The sequence below is a fragment of the Drosophila serrata genome, unplaced genomic scaffold, assembly GCF_035046125.1.
Source record: "Drosophila serrata isolate PLE 108 unplaced genomic scaffold, ASM3504612v1 contig_116, whole genome shotgun sequence".
In the NCBI taxonomy this organism is placed as follows: domain Eukaryota; kingdom Metazoa; phylum Arthropoda; class Insecta; order Diptera; family Drosophilidae; genus Drosophila; species Drosophila serrata.
The window spans coordinates 619,296-633,837 of record NW_028257014.1 but is presented as its reverse complement, the minus strand read 5'-3'; the positions used below and the strand labels follow the sequence as shown (position 1 = coordinate 633,837).

The 14,542-nt window shown below is 45.3% G+C and overlaps 2 protein-coding genes across 3 annotated transcripts in view; one reads left to right on the top strand and one right to left on the bottom strand.

The window, feature by feature from the left end:
- Window positions 1-14,542, top strand: part of p130CAS (Serine_rich_CAS and FAT-like_CAS_C domain-containing protein p130CAS) — a 38,584-nt gene that overhangs the window by 555 nt on the left and 23,487 nt on the right. The window contains exon 1 of one of the 2 annotated variants that reach the window (XM_086825869.1): window positions 4,444-4,956. The exons of the other annotated variant lie outside the window; for it this stretch is intronic. Within the exon in view, the coding sequence (XP_086681995.1) occupies window positions 4,630-4,956 (327 nt within the window). The 5' untranslated portion in view covers window positions 4,444-4,629. Of the gene's footprint in view, window positions 1-4,443; window positions 4,957-14,542 lie in introns of those variants that run through there. 2 annotated transcript variants of the gene reach the window in all.
- Window positions 964-3,850, bottom strand: Dic61B (Dynein intermediate chain at 61B). The gene is made up of 5 exons (XM_020945915.2): window positions 3,487-3,850; window positions 3,209-3,430; window positions 1,699-3,152; window positions 1,428-1,640; window positions 964-1,364 (listed from the first exon to the last, which is right to left on the bottom strand). Exons 1-5 carry the CDS (start codon window positions 3,697-3,699, stop codon window positions 1,154-1,156), a joined length of 2,313 nt encoding a protein of 770 aa, XP_020801574.1. The 5' UTR covers window positions 3,700-3,850; the 3' UTR covers window positions 964-1,153.

Genomic DNA, 14,542 nt, shown 5'->3' with positions numbered 1-14,542 from the left:
CCTTGTTGCAATAACACTTTGGATTCCCCGCCCCCGCCTCCTCCTGGGGACGGCATTGCTTGGCGCACATGTGATTTGCAATTAAATGTTCATTAAACGCGACATCAACGACGGGGCGGAGATTGTTTCCCAGCAATTAATGTTGGCCTGACTGAAGGATCGCGGCACTGATGATGACATCCAGCGGTGCCTCAGTTTCTGCTTTGTACTCCTACGGTTAGGGATTGTTTTGTGGTCTCGCGAGAGTCGGTAGGGAAAGGCCAGGAATGTGCTGTGTAATTTACAGCCCTCGAATGGCGGTGGTCTCTGTTTATTTACGATCCTCGAATTGTGACATTTATTTGGTTGGCCCATTGTGTGCTCTTCGTTCTTGTAAAGGGGACTGGAACTGTAGCACGATGTAGACCTTACGGCCACCTTTGATCAGCCTCTCTTTATGGTTATTTAATAAATATTCTCTCTATTCTTCTCTTTCTGTTGCTAATGTGTGCACAAGTGTTTATTTGTTACCTAACACCCCGCTGACCACTGACCCTGGCCCTCCCTCGGGGCCCCTATCGGCGTTGACCACCATCGTTGACACACGCTTGAGCTGATCTTGTCTAAGCTGAACAACTATTTAAGCGGCCTTCTCTGTTCTGTCCCGTTCAGGCATACATACAGGTATTGGAGGCATCGGGTTACCTTGTCATCTCGGGGGAACCTCCCCATCTCCCAGTCTGCTCTGTTATTCGATCGCTTTGAACGTGTCCTAACTGATGAGCCAACAAAACAATCCGTTATGCCCCGATCTGGGGATAGCTTAAGTTTGCACATTTCGCCAGTCTGTCTGCTGTGAGTTCTGCAGAGTCGATGAACCCCTTTTTTAAGATTTAATTTCTGAGAAATGTATAACCAAGTTTGCTTGAAGGAAGGAAGTGAAAACAAAGGTCTAGCTTTGAGGGACAAGGTTTTAAATTCTGGTTTTTGTTTGGCGTTAAACAGTTTTTGTATTTTTGATGCTTAGTGCAACAACTTCATTCACTTTTGTTTGATTAACCAAACCGGTGAAATTAGACAGACATTTCCATTATAATTCTTTAAGCTTTCCCGAAACACATATTATTATTGATGATCTTTTTGCTTTTCGCACAACAAAACGTTGTCTAATCATCTAGAAAACTGCTTTCTTGTCGGGATAACCAAAGAAACCAACGCTCTTGAGCTCCATTAGCAGCTCGTGGTCATTGCCAATGGCCTTATAGATGGCCTTCTCCAACTCATCATACTGGAAGTGGGGCGGAAAGGGCATGTCGTTGATGGCATTGAAGAGGGTGTTCCCTCGCTCGTTGCCAATAACCAGAGTGCGACCGCAGTGGGAGAATCTGAAAAGAAAGACGGAAAGATTATTAACCAAAGGAATATTCCTAGTCCGGTAGCCTACTCACCGGGCCACAGTGTTGAATGAGGAGTCCATCTTGTGCTTCGACATCGGGCGCAGCAGGTTACGCCGGAAGTCCCACATGCTGGCAGACTCTCGGTTCACCGCCACAATGATAGTGGAGTGTGTGGGACTCCACTTGGCCCAGTGCACCGGCGTCATTTCGTCTTGCAACTCAAGCAGTGGCCGTGTGATGCCATCGATCCAAACACGTACAAACCTAAGGGAGAGTGGTTACCTAATGGAAGACTTTCCTACTAATAGATCTCGATATCTACCAGTCGTTGCCGCAGGTGAGGAATAGCTTGGGCGACCACGGCGAGAACTCCATCACGGTGACGCCGCCGTCATGGCACCGCAGAACCTCCAGGTACTGGTGCTGATAGTTGATCGAGCATTTGTGGATGCAGCCCTCGTCAGTGAGCACATAGTAGATGTCTTTGTGCAGTGGATGTGTGGTGATGCTTAGGCCCTGTGGATGTCGGTTCGACTCGCAGCGTATCCGTGAGTGGGGATGCACAAAGATACCCTCGGGATGGCCTTCGACACGCTCCAGGACCATCTGGGTGAAGCCCAGCAGGAAAGGGCTCTTAATAATGCGGAAACGGGTCACCGAACCGTCTTGCGACAGACTGAGAAAAGGATCAATGTCCGCATCCTCGTCGTTCTCATTGTCATCAACCTGTTTGATCCAGCGAATGGCCACCACCGGAGCGCAGCCGGGCGAGGTGGCGCGCTGAGAGACGGCCACGGGCGTATCCTGTAGGCTACTCACATCACGTACCTCTACGCTTCCGTCGTACAACCCGATGGCCAGCAGGCTGGGCAGGAAGGGCGAGAAGCTGATGGCCGTCACCGGAACATTGTAGTAGTATGCGCGCTCCGGTTCGCTCGCGTTCTTGATGCTCCACAGGAATACGCTGCCCGAGGTGGGCACGTACTGTGAGGAAAAGGAGTACAGGCCGTAGCCCACGGCCAGAATATCGCCGTTGCTGCGGCAAAAGTCTATGTCGCTGACGGCTTTACGCTCGGCCTTGCTGGGCTCCGGGACCAGACGGAAGAGCAGGCTCATCGAGTAAACATACTCGGCCTCCGTATTGGTACGGTCGACTTGGTCGAAGTTGCGGAAGCGCCGCATACCCTCCTCATTCGTATTGCTCGATAGCGTTCGACCCACGTACATGATGGCGTTGCGGAACTCTGGGCTCTTAAGCAGTCGGTCCGTCTGGGCCTTGATCTTGTCCTTTTCGGCCATGGCTTCTTCGTACTCGAATCCCTCCGCTGCGACCACATCGTCTGTCAGCGCCAGTGGCGGCGGATCCTTCAGCGAGCCCACTTGGATGACAGCTATCTCTCTTGAAACGTTGTTCAGCGTGTCGTACATCTCGAAGTTGGACACGTACGAGCTGACGGTGGCACTGGTCAGCAAGATTGTGTTAACTGCCCGCGACACAAACAGAATCGTGTCCGTCTGGGCATCGTTGTCGGAGCGGCGCCGGATCTTTCCCTTGCCGAGCGTGAGATAGTCATAGGTTCGGTTGTCCCGCTCCGTCTCCTCGCCCTCGGGCGTCCCCTTGGCCACCGTCGTTTGCGACTGGGTGTGCAGCTCAAAGAACGAGGACTTGCGCAGAGTGATCTTTACGAAGGACTTTTTGTAGGGCTTCGGCTCGTGGGTGGTGCAAGGCAATTCCACAGAGTGGTAGGGGTCAAAGTTGATTGTCTCGTACATAATCTTGGGAAATAATGGCTTAGTTGGGAAACGGAATGAAGATATCCTAGAGGGCTCACCCCGTTCATAATGTCATCGATGGACTGTTTATTGCCACCAATTCCTGTCTTTGTACTGGAACGCGTGCGAGATCGCATGGTGCTCCTGGAAAGCATTGTGTTGAAGTTGGTCATTTGGTGGAGAACGTTAAGATTGAATTTCATAAACTGCTCCACTATTGCGTCGTTAATTATTGGCTTGGGCGTCATGTCCACCTGCTCGCCGTCCACCTCCTCAATCACCTGTGGCAGCAGGCAATCGTAGACATTGATTAAATCTCTGGACCCGGGGTCCTTACCTTAATCTGTGCTCGGTACTCCACATCGTTGAGCGTCTCCACATTGTAGTAGTGGACGGCGTCCTTCTTCTTTGAAGTTCTTGCATCATCGGAAAAGAGTTGGTTGACTTGCACCGACTTCTTTTTGTCGGTTTCAATGTTGCTCTGTTGTCGGTCGGCATCAACACTCCTCTTGAAAGAGGAGCCAGTATTTCGGCTGGGGATCGTGGACATGTCGAATGCGATTTTAACAAGTTTTCAAAGGATTTTGATCATAGAAGGGGGAAGTTAAGAGAGTCTTTTATTTATTTATTTCTATTTTTAAGATGTCTGAATTTCCATCCAGAAAAGCAATAATTTCGTGGATGGCTGAGGTGTAGTTTTATGAATGGTTTCTGGATATTATAGTGTTTACAGAGATATTTACCTCATAATAGTGAGTAATTCATTTGCTTTGAATAGAAGCACTGGTGGGACTTTTTTGATTACGGGAAATTATTATAAAATTAGTTGTTGCTGAATGCATTATACATATGTATTAAGAAACAGTTATTATTTTCAAGAGCAATTACCTAGAACAATTGTTTGTTTAAACGCAAACACTGTAAATGAAAGAACTAATTGGGGAAACATATTCGCCAGGATCCCCAGCAGGCGCCATCATTCCAATCCATTTGCCAAGTGAAGGCGCGAAGAGCATTAATAATTTTTAATTAAATCCGGGCAGCTCTTCCGCCATCCCGTGTGCTCCTCCTTATCAGGAGAAGCACGTGCCCCTGGCCCTGGCGGTAGCTCCGGGTCCTGCTACGTCTCTCCACTGTCGTTCTCTCTTTCTCTCTCTCTATCTCTCCCTGCTGCGTCTGCTCTCGCCAGATAAAAGCGAGATAAAGTTAACACTTGGGCGAAGAGGATGCGAAGGAGCAAACCACCCCCTGAAGGACGGCACCCGGCCGCAGGTTGGAGTTGCAAGTGCGAATCAGTTACAGTTGAACCCGCCAGCCGCCCAGCCGCCAGTCGCCATCGAAGCTCGTTCTTTCGCGTCCGTTCACTCTTGCTTGTTGGGTGTTGTTTTGGTTGAGTTTAGATGCGTGTTTTACTGCCCGTCCAGACATGAGATAAATTGCAACATCAGCAGCAGTAGGAGCAGCAGCAGCAGGCCTAATTATGGAGCCATCAATGGAGTGCCAAACAAGTGAAAACCGAGTACCAGAAAACTCAATTAGGAGCACTGTCAGCAAAGCCCAGGCACAGATACCACCGGCAGCATCTGGTAAGGCGCTGCCCAAACCGCAAATCCAAAAGCCTTTGGTCATGCAGCAGCCAATGCAGTCGCAACAGCAACAGCAACAGCAGCAGCAGCAGCAGCAGCAGCAGCAGCAGCAACACCAACAGCCGACGCAGTACGTCATAAATTCAGTGGCCATGCACGCCAAGGCAACCACGGCGGGCGTCATCACGGGCGGCACTCTGCACCGGGTGAAAAGTGCGCAGGTAAGTGCACACACAAGTCCAGGCTAACGTGACGCTAATTGGAAGGTTAACTCCAGTCGACATGGAATGGATAATGGATATGGATGGCCGTCGTTGCGCCCATTGACTGTTATGGGAGGTGGACTTGAGGGGGTTGTCGGGGGAAATTGTGGGTTGAATTGAGTATCCTGGTTAAAAATCACAGGTTTTGTGAAATTTCAAAGGGATCTCTGGACTTTTGTGATATAAAAAGCCTATATTTTGCGGCGATTTTCTGTTTTTTATTGTCTATAGAAGGGATTTTTTTATCTGAGCTTATTAACAGTAATCTGTTGGACGTTTTTTACACTCTACTGATTGTGTTTACCAAGAAATACATTTATTTCCCGTACAGTTTTGCATTTATCTGCAAAAGACTGTCTTAATCTTATATATATTTTATTGTTTCTGTGTGAAGTAACTGCTGTTCTTTTGATACACTGATCAGAATGTTGCCTCTGATGATTACCAATTATCTTTCTAAAGAAGAGGTTATGACATGCTTCCCCAGCTAAAAGTTAAGAAGAAGTGTTTCAATGATTTCCGTTCTATCTCCTAGATAGGACTTTCTTTTATAACTCTCACTTCTACCCTCTGCCCAAACCTGCCCTAGCATCTTCTTGCAAACTCATTGAACCAACCTCGTTATGTGGTCAGATACAGATACTGATGCGAGAGGTTGATACAATTTAGTTGCAGATACACACCGCTATTGTTGGCTACGCAGAGTGCGTAGTAGCATAAGTGCGACCACTGTTTCACCGGCTTACGAACCGAGTCAACCCGAGCCGAGCCGCGCCGGCTTCTGTCCGCTGTCTGCGGGATACCGTCCAGTCCAGGTGGAGGCTGTGCCTCCCGAGGAGGAGGCCGCATGCGTGAAGAGAGGACGTGGACGCGGACGCGCGCCCTCTGCCACGTTATGTAAACACCGCCAAGAGGGAGTGTCGGTCGAGTCGTGACGTGAGCAAAAGTCAGGATCTGACTCCCGACCAGCAACTGGAAGCTGGCAACCGCTACCTACGGCTGCTGACTGCCTGATTCCCGTGGAGAATCGAGGGGCGTCCGGCGCAGCGCGGAGCTACGCGGTGGTGGCTTCTGTACGAGTCACGTCATTCATCAGATGCTCGGTGATGCGAAACATAATTTGCATGGGTCAGGAGGAGTGGGTTGTGTGGGAGTAGAAATGCTGCCACTGGGGTGGTGCAAGAGATGGTTCCAACTATCTGAAGTTGATGAAGTGGAGCTGAGCCGGGGCCCTCTGGACTGTATAATGTATCGGCCACTCGAGGAAGACGAAGAGGAGCTACCTCTTGACTTATCGAAAATGCCAAGACTCCGTTTAACTTTGCCTGGGAGAGTCTTGTCCTGACTTATCCCGCATCTTTACAAGGGTGGCTGCTCGCTTTCAATTTTGTTTTTTATTCTTTGGCCTCGATTTTTCAATGTCCTTGCCTCTGAACTTGCCCGCAATTCGACTTCGCACGGGTGGTTGTTCCACCACCCACCCGGGACACCCCATGGCCGCTCCACACCTCCCGGTCCCACGTTGTTTGTCAGCGCTCTCTGCTGAATTTATCTGCGAGAACTGGCAGCTCTCGCTCTCTCACTTGAGTTATCCTTAGGTTGTCCTTCTGGCTTCCGCCGTTTGTTTTGCTCAACAGCATCTCGTGTCTCGAGGGGTTAATCAACCTTTCCGGAGCGGCCAAAAGATGTGCGCAATTTAAGTTTGTTGTCCTGCGAAGAAAGAGGGACGAAGGATGAAAAGGCAGAGGCTATTTATGATTCGAGACTCTTGAGCGTAGGGAGATAAGCTCGGAGCAAGGAACTCTACAATAGGTTTGTTATTGTTGCCTTGTGTTTATGCTTTATCCATATCACTACAACTTAAATATTTGCCCGACTGCAGCCTTTTCCTAAAGGGTTTTTTTATTAAAATATTTGAAATACTTTGAAAAAGTTTACTTACATTGAATCCGAATTTAAATTAATGACCTTTTGGCTTAGTTCTGTGTTTGTTAAGCTTTGATTTTTAGACAAAATTTTCATGTAAAAATATTGACAAATATCGACTAAAAAATAGTATTATATTTTAGTCCGAAGCGTGAAACGCAGTGAAGCAGTCATTTCCGACCCCATAAATCATATATATTCTTGATCAGCATCAACAGCTGAAAATTTCTAGCCTTCTTCGAGGGAAACAAATTTTTATCAATTTTTGATAATTTTTATAAGGGGTTACATCATTAAAATTGTAAAAAATTGGCATAAAATTGTATTTTTTAAGATGGTAAATGGAGTATGCAGATTTATTAACGTGGCAAAAACTAACACAGGACCGCTGTCCGAATTCAAATTAATGCCTTTTTGGCTGAGCTACGAGATTTGTAAGATTTGGTTTTAGGACAAATTTTCATATAAAAATATTGGTAAATATCTACTAAAAAATGGTATTACAATTTAGTCCGAAGCGAAAAACGCAGTGAAGCAGTCATTTCCGACCCCATAAATCATATATATTCTTGATCAGCATCAACAGGCGAATCTTTCTAGCCATCTTCGAGGGAAACAAATTTTTTTCGATTTTTGCAAAATTTTATAAGGGGTTACATCATTAAAATTGTCAAAAATTGACAAAATTTTAAAATTTTTAAATATGTTTACTTTGTATGCAAATTTATAACCCTTATAAAAACTAGTGTATAACAGCTTTCCGAATTAAAATTAATGCTTTTTTCACTGCGTTATGGTGGATTTTCTCTGCAAGTTTATAGAAATTTCGGTTTCCCGAAGTTAGCTTCCTTTTTGATATCCAAACAATTTAAATTTTCGATCTGCCCGTTTTATTGTTACAAGTATGTGTGTTCGTTGGAGGATTGTGAACCATCGAGGGTTTTGTGAGTGGCGAGTGGAGCTTTGGGTGATTTATGAATTTATTCCAATGCCAATTGGCGCTGCAAGCCAAAAATGCTTTTAGCTCCGACTAGGAGTGCCCCATCCGGCGGCTGGGCATCCAAGTGGGGACCAGTGGTGGAGCAGCGGTGGCCACCAGTTACTACTGGGAGCGAGGCATTGCACTAGGTGGCGCCAACATATTTCTGCTGTCGCATTCAAATTATGAGCTCTGACTGCGACTCTGACATTGGCTATGAAAATTATGCATAAATCGTTGACTCTGCCAGCAGTAAAAAACAAAAAAACGAAGCGTACAGAAAGTTGGAAAAGGCCTTTCCACTGCCATTAAGAGAGAAGAATAAACAAACGAAGAAAGAAAGTGGAAAACGGCGGAAAAAAGTAAAGAATTTACGTGTACGTGCTGGAAATTCCTTAATTCGTCGTTAGCCGCAGAGAAAAATAGAGAATTGCTTCGGTGTTTACTCTCAAATTTTCACGTCACGTGACGGCAGCTGAAATATCTTTGAGATACGACCGAAAAATCAACAATTTCTTTGAGTATCTCTCGGTTATACGCCAGCATGCAATAGTATTTGATTGCATAATTGTTGTTTTCGGATTGTACTTAATATGCAATCGATGGAAAACCCATCCTGGGAACTCAAGTACGTACATATGTACCGCAGAGATCGTTTAACCCAGCTGCTGCCATAAATAAATACTTCTCTGCCATGATAATCGGCGCTGGACAGATACTTCTGCAAGTTCTGGGATGCATCGGCGGTAAAAATATGTCACGCACGCCGCTCCACTCCCCGAACTCGAATTAATTTATGCAGTTTGGGGGGAAAAGAGATCTTCCAGTTGCAGATTAAAGCGTTGCGGCATTTAATAAATTGCTCTTAAATTACAGAAGAAAAAAAAGCAGAGCAAGTCAGCGGAGATTTATGAAGGAGGGGATCTAGGAGACAGAGGTAGAGGTAGAGTGGGAAAATGCGTATTTAGGGAAAAGCGGGCGATAAGCTTTATTGTGTATCTCACACCATGGGCATCAGCATCATCATGATCATCACCAGTATCATCGTTTCAAGATTAACATCGATCGAACGCGATCCGTTCGGGCTTTCTTCCGCCTGCCATTGCTGACCCATTAAACCAAATATGTCAGATGGCGTCGTTAATGATCGTTTTGGGGGTATTCCGACAAAGTCTTTTGGGCATCTGGGGGTCGCCCACGTTTTGGCCCCGTGCCTCTATCCATACCAAACATTTATTTCGGTCCACGCTTTGACCTTATAAATCAGAAGACACGAAGAAGAGAACACACATCTGAATCCATAAAGTTTTATTTTTTTTTTGTCAGAAATCTAAAACATAAATTTTTTGATTTACGCAACGCCTATCCGACATGCGATGGACTGGGACTGGGAAAATGTTTGTTGATTTATCTGACTAATTTCAACAGCGCCATCAAGTAATTAGGATCTTGAGCAAATTGAAATTGTCAGCTGTATATGCTGCGGATATAAAGAAAGATATATACGAAGAGTGGTGATCGATGGAGGAGAGTTTTATGGACCAATTATAATTTGAAGTGAGCTGTAAATTTTAAGACCATGCGATGGGGCTGTAACTCAATTCTAAATGGGAAAACTGTGTCACATGGATTGATTTAAGCTGAAGCAAGTATGAAAGCTATAGCTTTCGACTATATCGAGTGCATTCAGAGTGAGAGTTTTCCACAGGCGCTTTAAGGCCGAGAACACTTGTTGTTGAGAGAGTTTCTTAAAAGAAACCCTCTGAAAATTGTATTTTTTTCTCCATTAATAAAATTATATAGAATCGAAAAAAAAAGATGCACGAGAGGCCTTATTCTATTTATTTACTTTCCGTTTATTTTTTATGATCCATACAAATCATCCAGAAGAAACGTGCTAAGTCCTTTGCAAATAGCCCCACAGAATAGCCTTTAGAAAAATTCCAAGCAAAACAAAATTCAAGCTAAAGAACAATTACCCCGAAAGAAACTTGCTAAGCCCCTAAAGTTGGGCAATTCCCTTGTAAAGCTTTCGCTAAACAAACTTCGTGCCACAAACATCCGTATCTTTCGGGATTCCTAAGAAAGATCTCTTCAAATTTGCACAGCGCTTCGCTGGTTCGTCTTTCCCTGATATATTTGCACAAGTGAATATTTCGTCGTCGTTCCAGTTCTCTGGTAAATCCACAAATGCAATGGCACAATTTATGGTTTTATTAACTCTGGCAGTAATCGTCATGAATGCTCCCTAGCTTTTGCTGTTGCCAATGTGGTATCTAGTGTTGATATAAGCCAAACGCGAACCTAATCTTATCTATACAGCTTTTGTAGGAGTATTTTCCCTCTCCTAGATATTTGCAAAATAAAATGTCAACACACAGGCCTGATAAGATATGTGCTCGCCAAGGTGTTCCATTCGATTGGGCCTTGTTTTTGGCCACATTGTTTTCTGGAATTATTTGCCACTGGCCGTCTGTGCAATAATCGTCTAAATATAGATCGCGAAATGCGTGTTATAAATAACCTATTGTTTACTTTGTCAGCCAGGCAGTGTAGATAGTAAAGGAAAATCCTAAAATGCAATCCATTATGAAATTTCCTGGGAGATCGCTAATGGAAGATGCTGATGATGATGGATTTATTTACACGACGAAGGCGTCGATGATGAGGGCACCTAAGTCATAACCTGACTGATAAAACCTAACAACGATGAGCCATTCATGGCGTTGTTACTCATTCCAGAACTTCCGCCCCTTCAAAAGGCTTGACGTCAATGCCTTGACATTGTTTTTCCGTCAATTTGATTTCCAAATTTTAAGGGTAGAGTCGGTTGCATTACCAATGCAAATCATTGTCATAGGTCGTTGATCGTCGACACCGCTCTTTGTTGAGATTTATTCAGTAAATCAATCCGATATTAAAACTAAGTCAAGGATAGAGACTTTATTTTAATGCCATTCATAAATTAACGAACATCTCTGACTGTAATTGCTTGTGCACTGACTCATAGACCTCACATTTATTGTTTTATTTAATTCCTCCCGTTTTTATGATCTTGCATTTCATGACACGAAGAAATTTCTTGTTTCCTTAAATTGTTTAACAACTGCAATCAACGCTGCAACGCGAATGTGTAACCCGAGTGGAGAGGAAAATCTGTAGTGCATTCTCCTCGAGGGTGCAGGGAGAGCAGGCAAAGAAGTATCTGTCTGCCTAAGCATTCCAGGAATCACTTGACTCGGGTGCCGGGTATCCATCCAGTCCGAGAGAGTAAACACTTTCCGGCCATAAACTCTGTTTTGTTTCGCAAAGTGAATCGGAATTGGAAATGGTTTGGTTTGGCATTTTTTTTTGTTAGTTTTTGTTTCATTTTTATTTAGTGCCGCCTCAGCGGAAAATGTGTGCTTCATTCACTCTGGTCACTGGTCTCTGCTCATTGATGACCAACTCCTGCCCCGACAGACGGACCGAGCGCGGTTTTGATTACAAGCCGGCGTTCCGAGGTCAGGTTCTTGTGGTAATTGTCTGAGGCAGTCTCGGCTCCGCAGGAGGTCCCCACTCCTGGCTGGGCCCTCTTTAGGAGCCCAAATCCTCGGCTACTGTTACAGTTACGCGGACGACTTCATTATGGTATCTGGCATATCGGGTGTCGCCGTCGCCGTCGCCGTTGCCGTTTAGCAATCGAAAGTTGATTTTCTTGTTTCTTCCTGAACGGAATTCTTGTGGAAAGTGTTGCAAGCTCGCTGAACTCTGCGTAAACATGGCTTTTTGAGGCAAGCACTTCAAGTGACAAGCATTGTAAATAATGCAGATACATTTACAGCTTCCCCACTCTTCACATTCTCACTTCTTATTTTTTTGGCGCGTAGTTGCAAGCACTGCGATTTTGTATCTCACGAATGCCACCAGCAGATGGGAAGCAATTATTGCGGATCTCCAGATACTTGAGAGCCGTCTGAGGGACCCATGCCGAGCTGCCAATGAATGAGAACTCTAAGCGACCCGGGGTGTGGTATTGATATCAAATTAAGGTCAAAGGACTCTGGAATTGTCTGGGAACTTTTTCTTGATTTTCTCCAAATTTTCAGGCGGTTTTCTAATATGGTAAATGGTTTCAGAGCAGTTTCCTTACCCTTGATTTTTGTATCCCCTGCAGGGTATTATAAAATCAGTCAGATACGAAAAACGCAGTGAGGCAGTCATTTCCGACCCCATAAATCATATATATTCTTGATCAGCATCAACAGGCGAATCTTTCAAGCCATCTTCGAGGGAAACAAATTTTTTTAGATTTTTGCAAAATTTTATAAGGGGTTACATCGTTAAAATTGTCAAAAATTAGCAAAAAATTGTATTTTTTAAGACTGTAAATGGAGTATGCAGATTTATTAACCTGGCAAAAACTAACACAGGGCAGCTTTCCTAATTTAAATTAATGCCTTTTTGGCCCAGTAATATGGGTTTTAAACTTTCATTTGTAGACAAAATTTTCATATAGAAAGAATGCAAATATTTTAATGCTTATTTACCAATAATAAATTTGTGCAATTTGCTTGCATTTTTAAAGCTGAACTAGCGAACCAGCTGTGGTCACTTGAAAACGCCAAAGTCAGCTATGGGAATCCGAGACTCATTCCGGAGGCTGGCAAAAATGGTCCTGGAGTGGCTTCATCTCCCGCAGCATCCAGCCCCTAAGAGGGGGCCATAACTTACACTGCCCATATACGATGCAGATATGAGATGAGCGGCAGCTGGAGCAGCACCAGCCCTTTGTTTTCCGTTTGGTATCTCAATTTTCAGCCAGCCCATAATGAATGGCTGCCAGATCTCGTTCTCTCGTTCTGCCCCCGCATTCGGGCATCTCATGAATTATGCAAACACTGGCGAAACAGGCATCCAGGGAACTGCCTGTTGCGGTGGCCTGGCAAAACAAACAAATTGTTTGTTATTATCGCTGGGTGGCAAAGCAGATCGCAGATCGCAGATCGCGTCAGAATCCGGATCGGATCGGCGGTTCCTTCGGGATCACAGATTAAGAGACGCCGCAAACGCGCCGGCAAATTGTCAAATACGCCGCCAGAGATTTACAGGGGTCGCTCCACATGGCCGCATCCCCTGGCTCCTGCCTCTCCTCCTCGTCGTCCTCTTCCTCCTTGGAAACATATTTATTTTGCATGCCTTGTTTTTAGGCCTCAGACTGCTCCTACTCCTCCCTCACACAATGTGTGAAATTGCCGACAGAGTCTTGGTCTCGAGTGAGTGAGAGATCTATGATCTAGCCGTGATAAATGGTTTGCTTCTCCAGAAAGCTATTTGAAGTTTGCCAGCAGGGAAAATATGTGAGGAAGTGATTCTGGTTATGAGTGGAGGTGCAAGAGATGCCCTGCGATTTTTGTATAGAAATTTGAATATAGTTCTAAGACTCGCAGAGCATGCTTCGTTCTATCCACGGCATCAATACGATGATGAAGCTGTTGCCTTGCTTTATGGTTCTTTGGAAATAAATATATGTTTTCTACTACTATTGGATAATTAACCCACTAATGGTGGACTTAGGAGTGTGGAGTGGCCTCCACAGGTCAAAGAACTTGCCTCGCAGTAACCGAAAGTATATATTAGATTCAAGGCAATATGGTTTCGGGTGCCTGCCTTTCTCCTTTTTCATACCAGTGATCCAGCCACTGCCCCTGACCTGGGCAACCCCGATAAATGGGGAATGGAGATACCAGGGGGAGAGTTAGACAGCTGGAGAGTTGTAAAATCCAAGTTTCATCAAGAGATGCACATCTTAATTGCGCCCGCAGCGGATCTACCATCGAAGACGATCCTGTTTTCCCTCTCTCCCCATAAACTGGGCATGTGGCAGCGCTCTATTGTTTTTGTGAGGAGTGTCCCCTGGGTAATTGATGAATTTATGACCCCCATTCGGCATGGTGGAGTGCTAGGAGAGTTGCCCAATCACTTTTACTGATTGCCGCCCACCCTTATCGCGGGCTCAGATGCTTAGCTTGTTCTCCTAATTGGACGAAGGGGCACCAGGGGCTAATGGTTGGGCTAACGTGATCGGGGATTCCGGGAATCGCTGCTGCTGCACTTTTTTCGGAGCCGCCTCGACGTGCTCCATTTCTGCCCGAATATGCCTTTGTTTCCGCTGCTGCCCGGCACTTGATTTCTGATTTCTCTCCGATTTCGACTTCGATCCGTTCCGTTCGCAGCTTCTGCATTGTTTTCATGAAAACTGGCACGTTCTGACCATTTATGGCTCACGCATGGCCAGCAGCGATAGCCCATTGTGGCATTCGAAGTCCGGAATCCAATGGAGATGTGTTAAGGCAACGAATGCTAATGGCCAGAGGCTGGGAACTGCTCCAAGATGAGATCTGCATTGACTTTATACGATAATAAAGTCGGTAAAGTGTGGCACTAACAAGATACTCTACCAATCTGTTATAAACGAGGGAAGGAAGTGATCTGTACTTGGATTTGCTCATCACTCCACTCCATTAATGGACACTCTGGGATTAGTTGGCACATCTGCCTGGCCATTATCGTCCAGATAAAGTGACAAATCAATTGTTTTCCCATTTTCTCCCCCACCCAGACCAAATACTCTCATCCCAGGGGACACTAGGGGTGACT

What these genes read in the sequence shown, in the direction of transcription:
- Dic61B (XM_020945915.2), bottom strand. Translation starts at nt 3,699, where the DNA reads ATGTCCACGATCCCCAGCCGAAATACTGGCTCCTCTTTCAAGAGGAGT. An exon ending in AGTACCGAGCACAGATTAAG is followed by an intron (nt 3,431 to 3,486) that starts GTAAGGACCCCG and finishes CTGCTGCCACAG; the next exon opens with GTGATTGAGGAGGTGGACGG. An exon ending in TCGATGACATTATGAACGGG is followed by an intron (nt 3,153 to 3,208) that starts GTGAGCCCTCTA and finishes TTATTTCCCAAG; the next exon opens with ATTATGTACGAGACAATCAA.